At 35.7% G+C, this 24,870-nt stretch overlaps 1 protein-coding gene across 2 annotated transcripts in view; it reads right to left on the bottom strand.

Moving 5' to 3' along the window:
* Positions 1–24,870, bottom strand: part of LOC149771157 (uncharacterized) — a 71,969-nt gene that overhangs the window by 13,157 nt on the left and 33,942 nt on the right. For both annotated transcript variants that reach the window (XM_089948795.1, XM_089948796.1), the window contains exons 5-10: positions 24,604–24,660; positions 23,786–23,915; positions 17,112–17,336; positions 15,024–15,080; positions 14,371–14,433; positions 13,915–13,938 (exon numbers count right to left, since the gene is read on the bottom strand). In XM_089948795.1, coding sequence (XP_089804921.1) covers positions 13,915–13,938; positions 14,371–14,433; positions 15,024–15,080; positions 17,112–17,336; positions 23,786–23,915; positions 24,604–24,660 — 556 coding nt within the window. The remainder of the gene's footprint in view (positions 1–13,914; positions 13,939–14,370; positions 14,434–15,023; positions 15,081–17,111; positions 17,337–23,785; positions 23,916–24,603; positions 24,661–24,870) is intronic.

Genomic DNA, 24,870 nt, shown 5'->3' with positions numbered 1-24,870 from the left:
TTTGCGATATGTTACCACTGTAGAGTTGTCGGATAGAATGAAAACTCCTATGCTGTGCAAATATTCCTGCAACCAGTGAAAGGCTTTCACAATGGCCGCCTCCTCCACAATTATAAGTATCAAGATATCGTTCCTAGAGAGAGCATGTACCACTGGCTTACCGAAGGGATGGAAGTTTTTGGAATCCATTTGTAGAGGCTGTAATCTTAGTCGGTTGTACTTGTAGATGTATACTCGCCGTGACCCAGGTTGGGTTGACCCATTTCCTCAGATGGTGCTTCAGTTAGGTGCAGATAGTGAGAGGAAGGCCCAGTGGACAAACTTTAGGACTTCATTCGTCAAAAGAAACAGTTGCATTGGTAGCATAAGAAAACGACCTAGGTCCGCTGCCGAGTTGAGCAAGGCTAGTAGGCGAAGGGCTTCCGGTGCGATAGAATTTTCCCGGAATGCAAGGTGCTACCATGGGTAGTATTTTAATACCCGATCCGGAGGGAAAAGAAATATATTGCCTGTGTATCGAGCTCAGTTCCTAGTTGAACAAATTGTTGACACGGTACTAGGTTCTGATTTTTCCTTGTAGACGAGAAGTCTAAATTGGTAGCAAGGGTTATCATATCTTGTAAGATCTAACTCACAGATGTTGATGAAGGATGTCGTCCAGGTAACTTGATTATTCCCCCTTTGACATGGTCCCTACATGCGCCATTACTCTATTCGTAAGACGAGTGAAGACCCAGGGGCAAATGTTGAACCCTAATGAGAGTGCCCTGAATTGGTATATGATATTGTAGACGAATCGCAAGAACGTCCTGAAAAAATTGTAAATAGAGACATCAAGGTATGCTCCGTTTAATTACACACTGATGGCAAAGTCTTCCACATTGATGGCATTCAAATGCTCTGTGGCGTTTCCAGTGGACACCAAGTTACGTGGATGATGGATTGTGGGCGCTTAGGTCGATAACCAGACGTAAAGTGCCATTTGCCTTTGGGACCAAGACAAGTCTGGAACGAACGATAAGACCTTCTCGTTGCTACATCTGCTTTAGTACGCAACAACTGTGACTTTTGCTGGATGGGGCTTCAATATGAATGTTTTCGTAGGTTCTTGCAATATGAATGCCCTGTGGTCCTTTTGTTGATTTTCCAAACTATCTCTGTATCAACGATGTGGTTGTTGGAAAGATGGAAATATGTCTCCTTGATGGCGTATTTGCAGACATCATCCATCTGGACGTTAAACAGAAGGGTAGATGATAATGGTTGTACTCTTAGGTTGGCCGTATAGTGGTCTTTTAGGACATTACAGGCAGTGACCACTGAGCTGCGTTGTAAATTTGCAGCTGTATTTACGGCACTGGTCAAAGTGTGTCAAGCCGCTCTGTTCAGTATTCCATTCGTAAGTCCGACTCCCATGTATGCACTGAGGTATCCTGAGTGGGTGAATATAAGCTATGTTATGTCTGTTTGAAGATAGCCATAGAGACGAAAGTCCAACATCGAAGTCACTGCAATGATATTCAAATTTCATCCGGTCCATACGTTTGGAGTGTGGCTTTGTCATTCCCAAAGGCGATATCGCTGTCAACTGCTTGGTTTTCCGAATGAATGACTGGTGGAGACAAAGGCAGAACCACCGACGAACTGATGATGAAGGCGAGTTAGAACATCTGTAAATCTCCCAGACTGCAGAAGTAATGGAACTCTAATTCTTTCTTTCCGACGTAAGATTAGCAGATGTTGGAGCTCTGGTCCAGGTTTTGATGGTGTGAAAAGAGGGGGAAAACCTCCGGGGTTGGAAACGTCCTCATTGGAAGCTCGGAAGGCTGAATCTTCCTGTGCCATAAGATAGTGAAGAACAGATGACAGTACTGGAGAACAAGCAAAATCATCTTGGTTGCATGAGGTGGCACTAAGGTCCCCTGTAATTCTTGAGACATAGCTAGGGAAGAGTGACGAGGTCAGTGTATTGCTAAAATTGTAGAACGCCCTTAATTACAAACTTTGACTTCAAGACAATCGCTGAGTAAAGAATCTCTTCTTGTGGTATAGTGTAGAGAAGTTGCGAAGCGACATCTGCCTAGGCTTTAAGAACTAATCGTGGTTTGAGGGTTTGACTGGTCCCTGTATATGTTTGCAAAAGTCGGGTTCAAGGTACTGGACACCGGGCTGTTAGTGACTGAGGCCGTAATATTTATATTTGGCACTTCGTGATCCCTAGTATATGACATAGGCAGGTCGCAACCGAAATAGGCTATCCGTGTGAGAAGGATATCGTTAGAAACATCAGTTGGGACGGGTATTGGATGATTGGTCTGTGTAAAGTGTCCGTTTGTTTGTTGAATGAGAGGGAACTTAGTTGTTTGTTAGTTCTGTCCCTCGTTGGTTCGCAATAGGAAAAAAGTAGGACCCGAGGAGGCAAGGTAGAGGGAGTTACCAAGAATGCTGACTTTTGTTGTTTTGACTTGGGTGCCAACGATGTTTCAGAGCGTGTCAATGTTCGCCGCTTCGTGACTGAAGGGTAATTTGATTATCTCCCTTGTCCCTAATAAAGTTTCACACTGAGAAACGGTCAGCATGCGGACTGTGACGGCTTCTTTCTGAGCGGTGTGTTGTTGGCGATTTTTCAATAGGTATATTCTGTAAGACAATATAGGGCAAAACGTATACAACTGTAGCCCCGCACCTGTATTTCAAACGCAATATCGATGCAGAGCAAAATCGCTAAAATTTGATAACAGACGATATTATAAAACAATGAAGCATACATGCAAATTATAATGACAATACCACCTGCACAGGGAAGTTATAAACCTGTGGGCCTGAATGTGTGATATTGAAAGACCATGTGGACGCAGAGTTATACCAAATAACGGTTACCTGCAAAAAGTGAGAGCAGACAATTTTAGAGAGAATGCTACCTGCAGGGAAGGTCAAAGACGTGCATGGCGTTGCAGGGCTAAAAGTACCGTGGTAAATGAAGCTGCGTAGTCTACCTGTGCGAGTGACTAAGAGGTCGATAAATATGACGGAATGGTTATGCTGATAAGCATGACAACGGTGTTTCCTGCCGTAACATGCATGAGCAGGAATGCGAATGAATAAACCATGCATAGAAAGCTGCCGTGTTCCTGTCCAACCAGAGCGGAAGCAATACATAAATGTACACCAATGTCCACATTACACACAATAAATCCTTCACAAAACTGAAAACTGAGACACCGTAAAAAATACGTACCAAGTAGGTGCGACAATATCCATTATGAGGCAATAATTGTAGGTAAAAAAGGCCCAGAGACCGCAAGCACAAGTACAAAGATCGTAGTTGGCACCCGGATGCGCAAATGCGTTGGAATAGAAACTGACCGATATCTACCAATTCATAATTGGATTACATATATATTAACAGGTTTAAAAGGCTAAAGACTTGCACGTAGAATATAAATATAGCCGGACCTGATTCAAGTACCTAAATGTGTGACGAAGACAAAGTGTTAGCAAATGTGTCGAGATAGGAAGAGAAAAAATTGGAAATTCAGACTGAGTATACTTTCCATAGAAGTGGAAACCTTCTTCAACTTGACATATCTTTCACCTAGATTATGGCTTTGCGAGGTTTCTTGTGACGAGATCGTGCCTCTTGACACGAGCGGAAGTAGTAACTGAGGCAATGTTAGGCTTTGCCGAGAAATCGTGTACCTAAGGGGAGATCACCCTGCTTTACCGACCGGCCGACAACATTTAGCTCCATTTTGCTAAACTTTGTATCTGGAAGGGTTCGATATGCTAGGTAGAAGTAGTTCTACAGTATTATGAATAGTTAACCTGTTTATATAAGAAACAACTAATGGCCCTCCTCAGTCTACCTCTTAACCCTTATTAATATGGAACGTAACATATGTACATCATCTTGATACGCAAAAAAAAAATATAACTTACATATGCATATATAAACCATTACATAACATTTTAGCTTAGTTCGGTTGTTAATGTAGATGAGGATGTATTACTCTGATATGCTAATAGCTGCCAACTTATAATAACACTATAATGGGCATTATATTTAAAGGCTGACTAAAATCACTACTACAATGCATAATACTTACTTGAAACAAATATATGGTTTAATCTAAACGTAATTCTTAAATTTTTAATCTCATTATTTAAGCGTTAATGTTAGACTAAGCCATAATGATTATGGAAATTTAATGGAAGTCCGACGAAATTTTTTTCATCTCTGTATCTCTGTATTAACACACTTTTCTGCATTCAGTAAGGTTTGCTTGGGACTCATTGACCATACAGTTTTTGGTAGAAAACAGGCATGGCCACTGGTGCCAAAGTACGAAAAACCAGTTTAAAGACTCTCCATAAACCATGTCCTCGCTGTCCTCGGTACGCCGGATACATGATAATAGTTGTAGAAAATGTAGTTTGATGGTGAATATTCCCTCTGGAGAAAATAATCGTATGTACATGATCCCCTTTTATACCAATAGTCACTCTGGCAAAATCCGATTCACAGACCGGAAGATACAGCAGGCGGATACGTTAGCGGTGAAAGAGTTTTTCTTCCTGTATCACAGATATCTATATCTGCTCCACTTTAACGGAATTACTCTAAACAATGATGCACCTGTCGCATCGAATTATATCCAACAAAATTAGTGTACACAAACAATTAGTTGAGCGACGCGTTCAGTTAGATAGGGCATTAAAAATACCTGAAGAATTTGTTGTTGTGATGATGATCATGTCTTTGGTTCGAGTTAGGTATATATTTCCATCAAGTATATCAAACAGACTTTGCAAATAATTTGAGTGGGGCTTTGCTGCAAAAAATATATATTTTGGAATGCGCGTCTGTTTTTTTTTTCTTGCGAAACATCATGCTGAAGATATCTTAACGGAGAGATATAGAGCATCAACATAATATCACGCAGGGGTTTTCATGTCATACGCAATCACTCGCAACGCTGCAGTCGAAGAATCGAGATCGGATTGAAAACCTTTCCTATGCTATTTGGCTTCTGTAATGAGACGAAGTGACACTGTGGGTGTTTCTTGGTCGAGGATGATTTTGACATTGCGTACTTCGTCAACATCCCTTTGTCATTTTGTGTAGCTAAGGTACTGTAAAGGTTCGTTGTAATACCTCATGTTGATACTTTCCAATATATAGGCCGACGAGAAACATTCTCACACCCTTCTTTTGATAATAAACATATTGATCTGTGCCGTAAATATCCTTTATCACTTATCCGATACTGCGAATGTCGATGTCTTGAAAGCATGTCAATGTGTAAAACAATATCCACATACATTCTTTCAACGCTTTTAAAAAAAAAGAAAGATTAAACGACACTTGCTTTGATTTCACGAGAGTAAGTGGTCCTCAAGGAATGTCTTTTTCAATTCATTTTCAAATGGTTCTCAGTTTGAAATCGCAGAGGGTTTGGACCGCTTCCTTGAAAATGATTTATAATAGTCGCTCTAATTCGGAACATGTTTTAAAAGTCAAAGAGAACAGCCAAGTTGACCTTGAAAATTCCATTAATGACAAAAGAAACATTTGCAATCTCCATTGTACGAAATTTTGGAGAGTTATCTTGGCAAATGGAATTTGAAAACCTTCTCACTAGGTTGTTCTCTAAGTCTGTGCTGTACTCGTGGCAATGCCTATATTCGCCTTTGTAGCTGCGTTTTTCTCCTTCGCTTTTCATCAAAATCTTGTAATCGCAAAGAATAGGTTTGGTGGCTTAGCCTGATGCTTTCTGGTGAAGTAGTTAAAGCCTTTGCAATAATTATCCTTCCGATTGCATTTTTCTTAAATTTCTAAAAAGTGAATCTATCCAGCAACGATTTTCATTGTCTTATGTTTGCCATCACTGTGAGATTGTCATTAAGTAGTTAGTGACGTATACCTTGCTAGTGTCAACGTTGTAGTTATTTGCACCTTTTGTAAGAAACCAAAGTTAATTTTCCCTTTTACTGCAGGCCTACAAAGGTGTTATTGGCATCTGTTTTATCACTCCTTTTTGACGAGCAATTGTCTTTCTGGCTGATTGGATTATCTTTCTGAATTTATGTTGAAGTTGATGCTATCACAATAATTGTTTCATATCTTCAAGAAAAAGTTTAAAGAAACATTATTCACTTTCCATAATCAATGCTATTATTCAAAAGTTATTTCCTTGTAATATCATTCTTCGATAAATAGATTTACGCCCTATTGATAGTCAGTCGCCAAAAAATAAAATCAAGAAAGACACGATTGCCTTATAATTTGTTAGAAGCTACTCTCGAATAACTATTGCCATGATTTTCATGATGACAAGTCAATTACTGCAAGACATCATTCACATTTTTCATCAAATACAAATTTTTCCTAAATGTAAATATTGGCTTTGACACAACTTGTCAATCTTATAAACGATACCCAAGCTAAGAAGCTTAATATAATGAAACCTGGTGGATGTGGATTCTAAGAGTGGCCAATATTCACCTTTACCATCGGATCCCAATACTATATTCAATAATTTAATCAGGCTTATCATGCCTCTTTAGCTAGCTGAAACGAAACTAATATTTTGAAATATATTTCATTCGTCTTATAAACCTATCGACAAATGATTTTCTTCAACTGCCTCCTAGCTCCATTTCGAATTGTTTAAACCTATTTCCTAATTTGCTATGGATATTTTATGAATTACTCCTATGATACCAATAGCTTTAAAATTCATGGCAATTAACCAACCTTTCTTTTTGAATAGATGCTCTAACCTATCGGCTAATGTTAACTTTTTCGATAACATTTAGATTCATATTGATGATATCTTATTAATGTTTGTGTACCGTTAAATTAAAAATCTGTTAAATGTCCAACTTTTATGCTCTTTATCACAGATTTAGAAAAAGATTCAAAGCAAAACACCGTTTAACCTAATGCAGGCACTAAAATGTAACTCTGTTATTGTAAAATACATACAATGTTTATTTTTCCTTTTGCACTTTTTGTTCATAAAATGCATGATAAATTAGGTCATTATACATTTGGTTTGATATTCCAATAGTAGCATTGATATTATACAGTCCATGATCTTGAAAATCATAAACCGCAGTTCCTAAAACAATATAGTGTAGATACAGTGGCCATGAACAATTCGCAAAGCAAATGTCCGGTCATCCAAATACAACCAACTTTGATAACCACATGACCTATCACAATAAAGTAACATTTTGTCCATGAGAGACTGAAACAAAAAATAGAATATTGACAGACGCACTGTATAATCAGGGTTTGATGTAATGTGGCTTGAAGAATTTCCTAAAATAAGCAAAAATAACGACGCATACATATTATTTTAAAGCATGGGTGGCTATTGAGAGGTTACTGCTACTACCACTACTACTACTGCTACTACTAATATTACTACATCTACTCAGTGGCGTCGCCAGGGGGGTGCGGGGGTGCGGACAGCACCGGGTGACACCGTCTGAAGGGGTGACACCAAAATGAAAAATTGCAAATTTTACAGAGCACACACTGCTCGGTCTAGTCGGATTTCATAAGCGGATAACCGATCATAGTTAAATACATAACTAGCAGGCACAGCAGTGGCGTCGCTAGGGGGATGCGGGGGGTGCGGACTGCACCGGGTGACACCATCAGAGGGGGTGACACAAAAATGACATTACTAGGGATTCTGTATGGTCTGTTACGGAAGGAGGACCATGGGGGTGACACCATGAGCTACCGCACTGGGTGACACCAAGCCGAGTGACGCCACTGCATCTACTACTACTGCTACTACTAATATTAATAATAATAATACTATCAAAAATAAAAATAATCAATGATAACACAATTAATAAAAACAATGAACACTAGCCAGATAGCTAGCAACCGAAATTGAACACACACACACACACACACACATATATATATATATATATATATATATATATATATATATATATATATATATATATATATATAAATATTGTCTTTCAATTTTGTCCGTGATCGAGTGTTGTGGGTGGATTATTGCATAACTGACTTGTGTCTTAATTGTAAGTAGTAAACAAGATCTTTACTAAGATATGAGTTGAAGCCCTAAACTTGTTTAAGAGTAAGTGGACTTTTCCATTGGATTTCCAGAATATACTATTGTGTCTCGGGTCAAATGAAATATGTATAATAGTGGTTTATTAGTCACATTATTCATTCATATCTTAATATCAGTCTGCGGAATACATTTCTTATCGCATTTGATAGTTGTGTTCAGATATAACTCAGATAAAAGTATTTGTTTAAATCGTTAATAGCACTTACTAAGAACGCATTGACTGTGAATTAAATCCTTACATTGGAATTTTTGCTAATTCATTTAAAGACATTCTGGATTACTTCATTGTTATAAAAGGACAAGCAAGACTATTTACAGCAGAGCATTCAGTAATATTGGTACATCAGAGCACTAAAGAATATAGGTACAACAGCCCATTGAAGACCAATAGTACCGCAGAAAATTCAAGACTATTGGAATTCATTCGGAACGTTCTATGCTTTTAGACTTGCCATATAACATTTATATATATATTTGTGATTTCACGATATTGTATTTGTCTCATTTAATATTCACTTTGTATGCTTGCTAAGCACATTATTTGTTGATTTTACTGTTCTTGTAGCTTCTTTCTGTAAGATAGTTAATGACTTAGATTTGTAACAGAAATTTGGAGATCGTTCGTAATTTTAATTTTTTTTCCAAATCATCTCAGCGATATTAAAATTGTCTTCAAAAATTTAGACCAACTTTATTTCAGAAACTTTATTATCTCTGGAAGAGATTTTAGTTTCTCACATTTGAGAAATTTTTAGTGAAAACATCAATCATTCACAATGTCACCTAATGTAGTAATTAAGTCCTACCCGGAGAGGGTAAAAGTCTATAAAAAGTTACGAGTTGCTTGAGCTTGTCAGAGGCTGTCATCTTTGTGAGGTGAAAGCATCTTAAAAAAGCAAAGAACAATTTTGTCTAGTAAAATATGTTTCTTCACGAATACTTACCCAATTATAATACCTCATGTTAACAAATACTAACTCGCAAATCTAGCCCTCTCAGATAAAACCGTTCAGCTACAAGAGCTTAATGTTATCTGCTCAACTTAATATAGGGATTCGCGGAAAATATATATATATATATATATATATATATATATATATATATATATATATATATATATCAGTGCGAGGAGGCTGGGAGTGTGTATGTATATTAAGAATGGGTAAGTATTCGCAAAGAAACGTATTTTGCTAGAAAAAATTAGTTTCTTCTTTAAATACTTTACCCAGTCATAATACCTTAGGACAATCGGTAAGCGGTGGAGGGAGGTACATCCCATTACCCAGAAGATGCCATCTCCGGTCCCCTACGGCATGTGAGACAGCTGCCCGGAAAAACGGTGATAAATGTGCCCCCAGCTGTTTGTACTTGTATCCGTACAGACTATGATCTCGGGTGGTTGTACTTGCAGAGGTATACCCGCTGTTAGCCAAGTTAGGTCGCGCAATGTGTGCAAATCGTACCTCATATTTGTGCAAATGGGGATAGGGTGGTCCAGTAGGCAAACGTTGGGCCTCTATTGGGATAATATAATCGTTGGGATTATATAAAATCGACCTATGATGATAATTTCCTCTGCCGCGTTGAGCAAGCGTAGAGGACGTATGAATTCTCGTGCGGAGAGAGATTTCCTCGAGAGTGACGAAGCCAACATGGCCCTGATTTAAAATGCCCGTACCTGAGGCGAAACGTACTCTTTTAACCTGTGTGTGGAATTCATACCTAGCTGAACAAATTGTTGAGATTACCGTAGGTCGAATTCGTCCTTGTTGACGAGGAAATCTAGATATTTAAGCAGTGTGACAAAGGTTATTATATTGTATTTTAATATATAACTCACCTGACATTTGTGCATGATGTCGTCCAAGTAACACGATCATACCACCTTGGAAGTGATCCAGACATAAACTATAACAAGATTCCTCGGACAATTGAAGACCCAGGGATTGATGTTGAGTCCGAAATGGGAGTGATCGAAATTGGTAAACGATGTGGTTGTAGGCGAAACGCAGAAAATGTCTGGAAACCTTGTGAATTGTCTTTAAAGTCTACGCTTGATTGCGAAGTCTCCCTCTTGAATGGCATTTCAAATATGCCGTGGTGTATCCATCGCGAACCAAGGAACCTGAATGAATTGATTAAAGACACTTAGGTTGGTGAAAAGTGTGATTAGTTCCGTTAGCCTTTAGGACCAAGAAACGTCTGGAATCAAATCCCGAAGAATCTATATATTGTGCGATTTCTACTGCCCTTTTCTGAAGAATAGTATTTAGTACTTGCTGTAATGTATTGGCTTTGAATGGTTCTTTTGGAATGTTTTAATATGATGGGACTGTGGTTTGAGGAGGGTGTGTTATGAAACTAATGCAGAGTCCTACAAAAACTACTTGACGAGTCCATGGATCATCCTGGCAAATCTTTTTCCATTCGGCAGCAAATAACTAAAGCCTTCCTCCCACCGAGATCTGAGGGAATGGCGGTGTGGAGATGATGTATTTTTTAAAGATGGCGGACGTGTTGAGATACATTTCGTAAGCAATCGCTATTTCTATGTCTTTTGTCCACTGTGGTGTGCGAGGACCGTGGTTTTCGACTTGAGGAACTATGATGAGACAATTTGCCAGAGATCTGTGCTGCGTTTTGTCCCTGAGAATGTGGAAGTGTAGAGCAGTGAATCTTGTTCCGCCAGTTATACATTTGCAGCTGCTATGATGGCACTGACTGCGGTATGTTGAGCATCTCTGTACAAGATTCGGGTCACTCTGCAGACTGATTGACATGCATGTAGCAAGGTATTCGGAGTAAAACATGATACGCTCTGTGCTGCCTGTTGCAAGATGACAAAGGATTACAATTCCAACGTAGAACCCACGGTTACAACATTGCGGACAAATCGTTGAGTGTCACTGAAAGAAGTTGGATTTGCCATCCCCAAAACTGCGATGTCCCGGTCATGTTGGGGTTTCCAAATAGAAAACCGTTGCTTGGTAAGCGTAGAACCCCCAACGGAAGCTGATAAAAGTTGTTTTTGTGAGAAGAAGAGATGGTTGGTGGTGAAATCTTACAACTGATGATTTAAACAGATTATGATGTCTGTGATTCTGCCAGAATGCTGAATTAATTTAAAGTTAGATTCTTCAGTTTTCGTGATAAGATTGACAGATACTGGAGCTCTGGTCTAGATGGTTGATAAGGTGGGAGGATGGCAGAACTCCAGCGGTAAAATGTGGAAAACTTCTTAAAGCTCTGAAGGTTGAGTCTTTCCGCGACATAGTGAGAATGTGAAGCGAACAACGAACATGAGAGCAAGTATCGTAGTCTCTTGAATTGCCTCAGACGGAGTTCGCGGAGAGTGTCGAAGTCTTGTGCTAACCAAATTCGTGGACTACAGTGAAGTAGAAACGGTGACTTCCAAAACGGTCACCCATTAAATAGTCCTTTCGCGTTACCACGGGTTGAGAGAAATGAGAGTCACATGTCGGAGGCTGTGGTAATAGCTTGGCATTGTAAATATAGGGTGGAGTTATGCCATATGTGGGGTGACTTGTCTCCATAATTGCCTTTATACACCGATTTCGACAGACTGGACAACATATTTTTTTCCGGGAACTTATTTTGTTGAAGTTTTTGTCCCTAATGATTCCTTGTAGTAAGCTTAGGCCGGTCGAATTTGGAATAGACCATGTCTGGTGGTAAAACGCCTGCAAATCATAATGTTGAGACGGGTTGCGTATGTTTGATCCACGAAACCGGTTCGTGTAATGGTGGAGCGAAAGGAAGTTTTGTTTTGTTCGTTCATCCGTTGTTTTTCACCAGAAACTGAGAGTTGAACCCTGAATAGGCAAGGAATAAAGGTATAGCTATCAATGAGGATATTTGTGCTGGTGACATAGGTGCTCTGATTTGGAGTTTAATGGTATCTTTAACAATTGTGCAGTCAAATCGCTACGATGAGTGCAATGTTGCAGTTCATAGTGATGTCTAGCACCGGAGCATCATGCAACAGACATATAGCATTCTGTCCTACCAGGTCATATTATCTTGACACCAGCTCTACGAGTCCTAACATTAACCTCTTTATGTTGAGCGCCAAGCAAGGCAGTTGTTTGTTCCATTTTTTATATTTCTCTTTGGTATCGCTCGGCAGGGTTTCGAACCCGCGACCTCTCGCATATGAGGCGAACGCTATGACAACTTAGGTCACCGGAGAGATTAATAAACCTGTTGTGGCTTTCTACCTGTCTCTTACTATTATGCAGACACACGGTTTAAATCTAAGGACCATAGCGTTACTTGGCCAATAGCGAATTTCGCCAAAATAATTCAACATCCTCCCTATAAGAGATTCAAGGGCGACCCATACAGGTCTATGCAATTGCGCGTGGCGTCCGGAAACTACGTGTATTAACAGATAAAACTCATCTGAATGTATCCTATCGTTGTGCAATCATACATATATTAGGATTGTCTAAATTTTATAGGGACTTGCACGTTAACATAATAAAACAAGTCAGAACTTATTTGTGAAGTCGCAGAGGCTACTAGTGCAAGTACAATTAAATGTGTAAAGACGACAAAATGTGGCGAAAATAGTAAAGGCAGAACTTTGTCGAGACTTTCTGTGTGAAGTGAGAACTCTTTCAGCATGTAAAACGTTGATTCTGGCTTTTGCGAGGTCTCACGTGTTGAGAGCGTGCTTCACTGCACGCGCGAAATAGGAACTAAGATACTCATGGTCTTTTGTCCAGATCTCTATATCAAAGGGAGATCATTCTACCAGACCGCTACATAGGCGGGCAGATAATTTTTTAGCTCCTTTAACTACGACGTTTTTTCTGGGAGGGCTGGATTTGCAAGGTTGTATTACTTCTCCAAAAGGTATTAATGCTTGGGTAATGTATTTAAAGAAGAAATAAAGGAACGTTTGATTCAGGATTTGGTGGGAAAGGAAGATCTGGAAGATCGTACATTGGGTTTGTAAGTCACTCTTTGGTTTTGATAATAAATTAAATGAAGTAGTCTAACAAACCCAGATGAAATTCGAATTAACGAAAATTCAGCTATAGAACGGAAGCAAGGAATTCCAAATTCAGAAAGAGGAAAACGAGAGGCAAATACAAATGCAGAGAGTTATGATTGAAACGAAATAGAGGAAAAGAAGAAAAATGAAAAACAAATTTTGATGCAGAGAGATCAGAAGCAAATACAGACGCAGAGGGGACAAAAGGGGATGCAATCTAGATTAGAAAAAAAATTGGTGAGAGGAGCATGTTTTGATGTTCAAGGAAATATTGAGTTTTTAAGAAAACTGTTAAAAGATTTAAATATCCATGATATATTTCGACTTTATCATTACAAGTGTACGTCTCAATAAAACCAAATACTGCTTGTGAAAATTACTTTTGTGACGTCATGACTCACACGTATGATATATATATATGATGCTTTCAAGTGAATTATGGCAAATCAAGGTTTGCATTTTTGAAAACGGTAATGACGAACAGAGATAGCCAATGTTTTATTTCTTTAAGCGAAGCTGCAATTGTTCTAAAGCTAGCATATTTAGCAACGGTGTTAGTAAATAAAAGACGAATTATTTTTAAAAATTGATATATGGCCCTCTCCCTTCGTGTATATATATATATATATATATATATATATATATATATATATATATATATATGAACACAGTAATATAGAGGAAAAGGACATTATAAGAACAGAAACTGCAACAACTCATGTGAGAAAGCTGTTTTTGAACGCTTTGAAGAAAAAATATGCTCACCTAATGTGTTGACTACGCCCATTCCTTCAAAACAGAATAGTCATCGATGATCGATGTTTCCCACGTGGATATGAACCTCGTTTGTTCATGCAGTGACTATTATATTTAATTTTTGGTGGTATTTGCTAAAATGTAATTAGTTTTTTTATGATCATTATATCAGTACCTATAGCATCTTCGCTACAGAAGTCTGAGAATGCAAACAAGTTGGTTAACATTGGTATGACAGTACCTTTAAAAAATCTGTTTGAGAATGCGAAATCTTTTGAATTTTCTAGGATATGAAGTTTATGTCTATTTTGTTTATCTTTGTCAAGTTACTTCAGTAAATATTGTTTTAAAAAATTATACGTACAAGTAGTATTTATTGTGCATTTGTTATTAAAATGAGCAAGTATAGCCGGTGTCCTTTCATACAGACTTTCATTAAAAACTATTGATTGCAAATGTGTGTACCAGGTAATGTGCCTGATGTAGAATGTCCAGGTCCTTCGTTTCCTATCAAGGCTTTTGATACATCTAAACAGATAATAATAATAATAATAATAATAACATAATATCAACAATACAAATAATAACACTAAATAATGACAAAGTACAATACAGATTCGAGAATTACATTAATATTTTGATAGCAAGAATCAACAATACAGAAGCTAGTCTGATTACGCTCTTTGTCAATCTATTCCAGTTAGAACTAAGTGACAATAACTACATAATAAAATACCTTTAGAGCAGACTCGTTGAAATTTAATTTTCATATTCGTTGAAAATAAGTTACTCTCTACTTCATACTTATAAATTTAGTCATACAAATTTTTCTGATATTACAAAAATAAACATGAAAAATGTCAGAAGAAGAACACGATTAAAGAAAAATATTGTGTTAAGAAAATAAATAAACAAGACCTGAATTATGGAAAGAAAAAACCAGATGAGACGTTCAGATGATGTTTTGATGCCTGTAATAATAATACAATATAATTAAAATTACATTAATATTAAAAGCAGCAAATTATACCATACACCTTACTAGAAAGTTAGTATTCAAGAACAGACAGATACTCATCCCTGACCAGTTAAACGCATGAGTCACAATTGTAATTTACCATGTTCAGTACTAGTTCCTGCCTTTTTGGCTTCTTCGTCTTTCACAATGAGTTTTCCTGGAATTATAGTACGTAGTGTGTAAATGTTTGTGTTCATTTTAGTTTTAATCTCGAAAATGTCAATATTGATTAAAACATAACAAAAGCGTCATGTATTAGCCTTATATCTGTAACTCTGACTTAGAATCATCTATTTAAATGTAAGGTTTTGGATAAAGCTAGACGATATTACAATGGATTCAAGATTTTCCGTGCAATTTTAATAGCTTTGAAATACATTTTATTTGAGAATTCGCAATCAAAAACATTGTTTTTTGGCAAGCAACGTATCAGTCGTATAGATTCAGACTGTGAGCAAATTGTCAAGAAGGAGCAGAGAAAAAGGCAGCAGAATAAAAACACGTACAAATAAAAGCTGCGGAGAAAAACACCACCACCACCACAACATCAACAGCAAAAACAACAACAAAATAATAATAATAATAATAACAATAATACATATAGAACGTTACTGGCCGGCACGATAAGTGGCATTATATAGAGGCTAAACGTACCGGTTTTGGAATTTTAAAACACTCTCCGAATTTGCAATACTAGTGCTTTGAAACTATATTGAAACCAAATCTTTTGGTTTCAAAATTCTCCTTCAAATGCGAAAGATTCTTTAAAGCTATATGCCAGACGAATCCTAGGAAACATTTTTATTTTTAATTGATTATTAGCTAGTGATTTCGCAAGACAAAAATACATTGTTTGAAGGTATTTGTTTTAGAGGAGTTCTTCCTTAAATATTGTGGCAATACGAATCTAAGGTACTACTGTGTCTCACATTATATGCAAGATATTCGGTATTAGATCAAAACAGAGAGGACAACATGTTATCAAATTTTGATGCTGTAAAACATTGAACGTTTTTAAAGATGAAATATTAATTTAGTAAAATGCTTATTCTTACAAAATGGTCGGAGTATAATCTTCCAGTAAAACAATTTTATGAGAAAGGTAGTATAAAACAAGTCTTAATAATTGCCAGCTTAGAGATCCCTCTAAAAAGAAATACTACTTCTACTATAAGTACTACAAATAATACTATTAATAATAGTAAGTTGTAACACAGATTTGAGAAACATTGGTTATACCAAGAAACAAACAAGGCTGTCTATGCATTAAAACCTTTTATTTCCACTTAGAGCCACATCAAACTAGCGATGTTCTACTCAGATTCGACAATGCTCAGACATAGTTTCTGTGAAAACTGATTTAATATGTGCTCTAGGCGCACAAGAATGTAATTCGATAATTTTATGTACTCTTTAAGACTTTCATTATAAAAACGAGTCGATAGGTCATCTTAACAACGAATAAGAAATATACTTTGCAGGAAAAAAAATTAAAAGGATCTGACCAATAAAAGCCAGAAAAATTCACGTAAAGTATTTTGTTCTAGAATATGTTGCCTGCATCCAATGTGACAAAACTAATATATATATATATATATACATATATATATATATATATATGGGGTTATGTATGTAATTTAGGATTGTACCATTTTACAGGTTTAGTCATATCGCTATGACGTCTGCACTGTAGAAGTTTATAGTGATGTGCAGCACTGGAGTGTCATACCGCGGACATGTAGCATCATGTCACATCCAAACAAATTATTCTGATTCAAGGCCGACGAGTCTTAACACAAACCTTTTAATGCAGAGCGCAAAGTGAGGCACCTGCTAGCACCATTCTTATAAGTACAGGTATGACTTGGCCGAGGTCGGAACCAACGACCTTCCGCATCCGAGGCGGACGCTCTCACAACTTAGGCCACAGAAGTAGTCATACATTTAAACTAGGTTAACATTACATAGCATGAGACAGAATAAAAGTGTAGATAGACAAATATGTACTGCTCTTCTTACAAACCACTTTGTCTTTCATAGCGAGTATTTATGTAAAGTTATTCGGTAAATGCTTTCTATATTGAAAGTTGCAATACTCATAAAACACATTTTGTATCTTCATGGTTTATGTAACTGCTATTGATTACTTTACTTTACAAATAAGCAAATGAAGAAAAATGCAACTTACTTTCAACGCGGAGAAGTAGTGTGACCATTTTAACTATAACCACAACGATTACGATGAATAGAAATAGGATCGCCGACAATATGCCTATCTGCATTAATCCTGATAAGTTTGCTTGCGTTTCTGATGTTACCGTTGGAACCGCAGATGGTCCACCTAATGTTGAATGCAGAGTTGAAGTGCCCGTCGTCACCTCTGATAACCACGATAATGACGAACGTATTTTATCTGAAGTAAAACATGCGTAAAGGTAAGTTATATATAATTATTTCTACTTAACGTATCTTAACCTGTGTTGTATACCATTCATATATGATATATAATCAATTGTAACTAAGCTACACGAATAAGTGTAAGACGAAAGTTGTGACAGTTGCTCACAATGCAGGTCCTAAAGTATCACAAGGCTATAAAAACCTAATAATGTTAGACTCCGAACTACATTCATTGTGATAGTTGTGTTAATAGTAAACCATATCATAGGTTTAGGTTACGCCAAAACTAGCATCTGATCACATCGTACAAACATTTAACATATTTTATCATTTATCGTTAAAATTCTTATCAAGGTGATACACCGCATGAATCGCGGTTGTGTTCACCTTTATTTACCTATTTTATAGTTGTTTATTTACATAGTATTATGATATTTAGTTTTAATTGGCCACAACGTTGAAAATAATCTGTTACATTCAACAGTCGCAACTAAATAATCAGTAGCTGAAGTTTCTCAAATGGGTGTCGAATTCAATGTGGCTAAATTTTGCATTGTTGTGGAATCGAAGTTAAATTTTCTTAATGTCAGAAAATGATCTGTTACAACAATAAATTGAATGTCCATTATAGCATTATTGTAGTGGAATATATATATACCATTTATTAACAAATAGAGATAAACAGTTTTAGTAACATTAGTATTATGTATAATACACGCTTATTAGCAGAAAAGAAAATAAATTACACCAAAAAAATAAAAAAAAAACAAAGATAAATGTAATCAACATATACACTAGTATAATCTTTATAGCTGTGAAAGTGGTTATCAGAACTCAATTTATTTAATAAAAATATAATACAAATATGGTGTGCATTACGGTTACTATCAAGTATTTTAAAAATAATTAATCATTTTATATTGATAATTAATTACAAATTCAATTTCACTTTTAAAGAACTAGTAAACATATTTTTATGTTATTAGATTATACTTTTACCAATTAAGATTTTCTGCACAGTAAAATAATATGAAATATTCATATCTAATTGTAAACAGGGGACATAATTCAGAAAAAAAAAAAAAAAATTAAAAATTAATAAAAAATTACTAAATGTCATATAGTGTTTTTGAATTTAGACCTTTTGGATATACCGTATTAAGACGGTGAATCCAATAGGTTTCCTTTAGTAGACATTCCATTTCAGAATCAGCTTTAACAATAGGTTGGAAGGAGAAATCTTGCAATGTATGGGAATTTTTGTTAAAATGTGCGGCAACATGAGATGAAAATGATTGATCGATATAATTTTTTATATCTGATCTATGTTGGTTCATACGTTTAGATATTTGTTGACTGGTTTGTCCAACATATTGGATGCCACATTTTTTGCACGTTATCAAATAAATAACATTTGATGTTGCACAATTAATGTCACAACGCATATTAAAAATTTCTTTCGTATTATTACTATAGAAAGAAGTATTTTCATTAATAAATGAACAGTGTGAACATCTAGGTCTATTACATTTAGTTGATGATCCTATTTTATATGATGGTTTTTCTAATTTGGAATTAGTTAGGAAATCTTTCAGATTTTTAGTCCTTTTATAAGCAAGTGTGGGTTTGCTTTCATGTAGCGATTTAACACTTGCTTTACATGATAAGTTTAATAAATCCCAATATTTATTGATAATCTTACCTATATTAGGCAAACTTGGATTATATTCAATAACAAAAGGAATGATATCTTCATTTCTATTTTTGATTTTATATTGTAAAGATTCAAGCTGTGTAAGAGAAGATACCTTTTGGAAAGCAGTATTAATGATGTCAATAGGGTAATTTCTATTTAAAAAATGCTGACCTAACTCTGTCAAAGATGATTTAAAAACAGCATCATCCGAAATAATTCTTCTGTATCTTTTTGCTTGACTATATGGTATCCCATTTTTACATGATTTAGGATGGCATGAAGAATATTCAACATATTGATGAATATTCGTGTTTTTAACATGAACCATGGTAGTAATTTCATTATTTTCATTTTTCATGACATCAACGTCCAAGAATGAAACTTTAGTTTTAGAGACATTGAATGTAAATTTTATTGTTGGATGTAATTTGTTTAAACTATCTATAAAGTAATAAAGGTCTTCTAATGAATAACTCCAAATCATAAAGATATCGTCTAAAAACCTTAACCATACATCCGGTTTTAAGAGGCATTTATTTAGAAAATCATTTTCTAATTTTCCCATTAGAGAGAGAGAGAGAGAGAGAGAGAGAGAGACAGACAGACAGACAGACAGAGAGAGATATAGAGGAGCATATTTGATACGATGCGCTTTTATCCGTAACACATCTCTATCCAAACATATTTAAAAGGCATCTCTTGTATGCATATTGGGACCGTTAATCTCCAAATCTCCCTCCCAGATCCGGAAATCAAACTTAGGGACTAAAGTGTAAAATTATATAAAACTTGCCTGGATAATCCTGAAATAATACCGATGAGGCAATGGGGATCCTGGAAATTTAATAGTACCTGTTGATACTGCGCTGAATTTGGACATTGAGGTTAATGGTAATTTAACATTGAGTCACTCTGAGACCTGTTCATATTTATCGTATTGGCCACTAAAGGGCTTGTGGAAATTTAACAGTATGATTTACAGCACTATGTTACTTTCGGAAAAAACTGTTCCGAAAATAAATCATTGACACGTTATGTAAATATTATTTGATTGTTCCTTAGGCCGAGACAGACACATAAACAGCGAAATAAACGACATCGTTTCTTGTTTCAAACGGTAAATACGAAACAAACGTTTGCTCTATGGAAGGACGCCTATTAACGTTTGCATTTTAACAAACTGTAGATGGTTTTCTACTAAACGTGCCACAAAATCCTATTGACAGACAAATTGGAACAACAGTTGCACTGTTTAATGTCAAACCAGACTTTTCAAAAACGCAAACATTAAAATAGCATACAATTATTGAAACTTTTGCAAAAGTTTCACGAGAAAGTTTCAGATGACGCGATAGCATAGCCAGCTGTAAGGCTTTCAAATATTTGTTGACCGATGAAAAAAAACAGCAGTCACAGTCAGGACGAGATTCACTACCGCTGCCAGAGCAACATACGCTTTATTGACGGATGATGCATTACAACGTCCAGTGGAAGCAAAAGTTACCAGGATCTTGTCTATATCATATGATCTAAATAACATCAAGTCTCAAAACGCTTATTGCTTCCTATCAGACATTATGGCATTATTGTATCTATATTTTCTTTAATATCTCATGATCATGTTTCAATATTATGCCTTCAGTAATCACATCAGCCACGTTTTAAAGGTACATATCATTGTTAATGGGGAGAGAACTTGAAATAAATAAGGTAATGCTTGTGACACACACATATATACATATATATATATACATATAGATATATACATATAGATATATACATATAGATATACATATATATATACATATATATATATACATATATACATATACATATATACATATACATATATACATATATACATATATATATATATATATATATATATATATATATACATACATATATATATACATACATATATATATACATACATATATATATACATACATATATATATATATTCATAATTATATCAATAAAGTTAGCAAGGCTTATTAATCTTGTGCATCAAAGAAAACAGTTTCTTTAATCCAATTTTGTATATTCTGTTTAACGAAACTCTTTGATGCCGTATACGATATGAACCTGTGGAATAATATCGATTCTTCTTCGAACTTAACGAAAACAGTGTCCTGAGAGAAAAAATCCAATCGGAATCAAAATATTGGTCATCGATTTGACATCATTTTGTAATCGATATCAATTTTGAAAAAAAAAACGGGATGTAGAAAAAAGTGCATGAATTGGAATGACGAGATAGAGATATTGAAAATGTCCGAACCCCACCAGATAAAACACGAATCTTGCAGCCACGTTTTTACCAATTGCAAGCAGATTTAGTAGATCTTTCCCACTTTCAACAATCGGGTTATAAGCATCTGTTTTTCGTGAGCAGTGTGTTTGCAAAGAATGATTGGGTTGTATTTTTGATATTCAACTTGGATTTCAAGGTACAGGTGGCCTTGCGATGGCAAACTGACAAAAACGCCAAATTTATAAATCCATAGTTTCAAGAGGAATTGAAGAGACAACCATTGTCCACGGCCGAAAATTCCAAAGGCTGGTGTGAACACATGTTTTGCATTGGCGTACAGTAGATGTAAAGGCGTGTTATCTAGTTTGGTGAAATCCTTCATTCAGTCTTAACATCGCAGTTATGGCTGAGCACTAACAGACGTCGAAACGCAAAATGAAAGTCAAATTGTCTGATTGATGGTTTGGGACATCCATGCGTCAGAGAAGAAAATTCAAGTAAATCATAACAGAAGTCATCGTTCTTAACCCACCATTGTAATTAAAACGAAAAGTTAGGTATATGTAGGATAAACGATATTCACTTTTGTCAAAGGATAAGTATCCAGCTAGACATAAAAATTGTTTTATGTGACCTGATTCCTATCAATAAATATTTTTTGTGTAACATATTTCCTATCATTGAAATGGAACATATGAACGGAAATGGTTAATATTTTGCATGAGGTACAACAAACAGACAAAAGAGACGAACACGACTGCATCATTGAGAACAAGATACGGAAAAAATATAAAACATAGATCAAAGAAATGAACATACGTTTGAAACTTTATCCACCTAGTTTCACGTCTCAAATTGCAGTTGCTCATGTCAGTATAAAATGAAGATAATCCATAAATATGCTCCTAAACCTCACCACAACTCCGCAATTATCATCACTACAGGTACAGCAAAATCGGAAGGGATCGGTAACAAAACTAATATCAGCATTGCTTATTTGAGAACGTGTGTCAAAACCAAATTGTCCTTTTTTGCCAGAGTATGGATATATGTATGTATGTATGTATGTATGTGTGTGTATGTGTATATATATATATATATATATATATATATATATATATATATATATATATATATATCAGACAGACAGACAGAGATAGACAGATAGATAGGCAGATAGATATATATAGATAGATAGATAGAATGTTAATTGGAAACTTATGATTGAGGCTGTTGTTGGAAACTTGATTTTGCAACAAGACGATAAGCCTATATGGACATTGTTACCCAGCAGGTGTATTGGTACGTTTCCTCCTAGTTTATCACTGTTATATCTGGCAGAAACAGTTAACGTTGCTATGAACATTATAGCCCTTCGAATAACATCAACAGTTTTGTATGAAGCAGCAAAACTCTTGAACGTTCATAAAGTCATCATTTGTAATCGTGAGAAATTTATTGAAATATGACTAATGTGCTTTCTAAAACTACTTTGTGATGTTTCAAGTGGTAAATATTCTTATCCATAAACCAGGACCACATCATCATATGGAAAATAAGTTTGGCATAAATCATTCATCAAAAGCAAGTCTACCGTATCAGCCGGAATAGCACTTAGTTTTCTTTAGAACTACTAGCCTAACAATTACAGGAGCATGTGGACAGAAACAACCCGGGCACTACAAACTACAAACTAGTCACATAATCGGCATCCATCTTCAACCTGAATGTATGCGAAATGAGAACTCCTGAACGATATTATTGCATTCCCTAAACACTTGTCCATACCGTATGGAATCAGTTCACTTGCCAGTTTCGACATGTACTGACCAGATCCAACAAATATGCTAATACCTACATTTAAGCACCCACTCTTCGTCTGCAAACTGAATTTGATTGCCAAATTATGTCCATCCTTTTTAAATCCTACCTTATTTGCTATTCCGCGTGGAAACACGAACAGAGTTTGAGCGGATTATGTTGCAGGGGGCGATTTCATTTACAACATATTATACGACCATATTGTCAATGTCAGAAGAAACACGTATCTCCAACATTAAAAAGTGTTTTCTCCAATCGAACAACATTCGGTAACTTCAAACAACGGTTCACAAATGAAGAACGAGTACTCATACGAGAAGTTGGATAAAAGCAGATATTACTGTTAAGAAGTGGTACAAGCGGAAATGAAATGGTATTAAACAATTTGAGAACTGTCCGTTCAGACAACAACGCATATAGTTATTTACAGAAGATGTAAAAGTTGTAATAGACACCAATATCTGACAGATGCAGAGCTACTTGATTGGCTCTATTCTTGAAAGTGGATGTCGGAGATGTCGAATGGAAACAAATGGATAACACACACGTGTTGGTACTTGACATTTAGGTCAAATGAAGTTGGTTACAAAAAATATTGGAACACTGCGTTTATGCCGGTTGCATGATACTACCTAATGGAATAATCCACAGGAATGACACGTGTAAGAGAATGACCAAAATTCATTACTTTCATCGACTGTAAAAGCTGTACAGAAGTCGGTAGATTTGGGGCTCACGGCGCACCTCAAAGAAGGACTCTTGATGCAGGCATAGTATGTGCCAACTTCGTTTCCTGATTGTAAATATGCTACCTTCTTCTGAAAAATAAAGACAAGCTGGGTTTCTTTTCTTGTTTCATCGTAGCATTGTTTTCCACACAAATGTGTTGACAAAAGAATGTCAAATTTTGGACATATTAATGTTAAATAATTAGGCACAACAGACTAGCACGATCCCAACAGTGTCTCAAGGTTGCAAGTTTCCATTTTCGGGTCGATATTATTTTCGTTTAAGATGTAATTGGTCTCGTTGAAAAATGTTTATAACAATCATTTCATTAATAATACTCTCCATTCATTTTCATTATTCTGGAATAGTTCCATCAGTTAAATATATCAGTTTTGCTGTAGAAAATCATTGCTCCCGCTAGTCATTAAATTCTAAGTTAAGTTGTGCTTTAAAACTTGCAAATGATTATTCCTGAAGCTGACAATATGAATCTGCTACCTGTGTTCGGGGTTGCCTAATATAACGTAAATATTATTTGCTGTATGCACGTGTAATCGTATTGACAGACGGTGTTGGACGAACGAACAAAAAGCCCATAATTATATTTATGTTGTATAAGTAAATATTAATATCATCAAGGATCTGAAATATAATAATTTTGAGACTATGTATATTTAACCAATATATTATATTAGTTTGCATTAGTTCACCAAAGTATTGATTTATATATAATAATTATTTTATTTTATAATAATTATTTGATAATTGATATAGTACTCGTTTTCGATGGTCTGTCATCTCAAGCTGTCGATTTCTTTCCGTTCTTCTGCCACGCTGCAAAATAAAGCAATACAGAGTAATATTTTAATGTATTAATGAAATCATGCATATGTCAAATAAAAATCTCAGGCATTTTATTTTAAAAACCGTTTGTTAATAATGTGATACACTCTAATTGGTAACGCGTTACCCATTTAGTGTAATGTTTTAGTATTAGCAGAAGCTGAACACATAGCATAAATGTATGCCTTTGCGGTACTTGGG

This window comes from Sinohyriopsis cumingii, unplaced genomic scaffold (assembly GCF_028554795.1).
Source record: "Sinohyriopsis cumingii isolate HCF-2022 unplaced genomic scaffold, ASM2855479v2 utg002097l, whole genome shotgun sequence".
Classification (NCBI taxonomy): Eukaryota; Metazoa; Mollusca; class Bivalvia; order Unionida; family Unionidae; genus Sinohyriopsis; species Sinohyriopsis cumingii.
The sequence above is the reverse complement of the archived record's forward strand: the minus strand, read 5'-3'. Positions and strand labels throughout refer to the sequence as shown.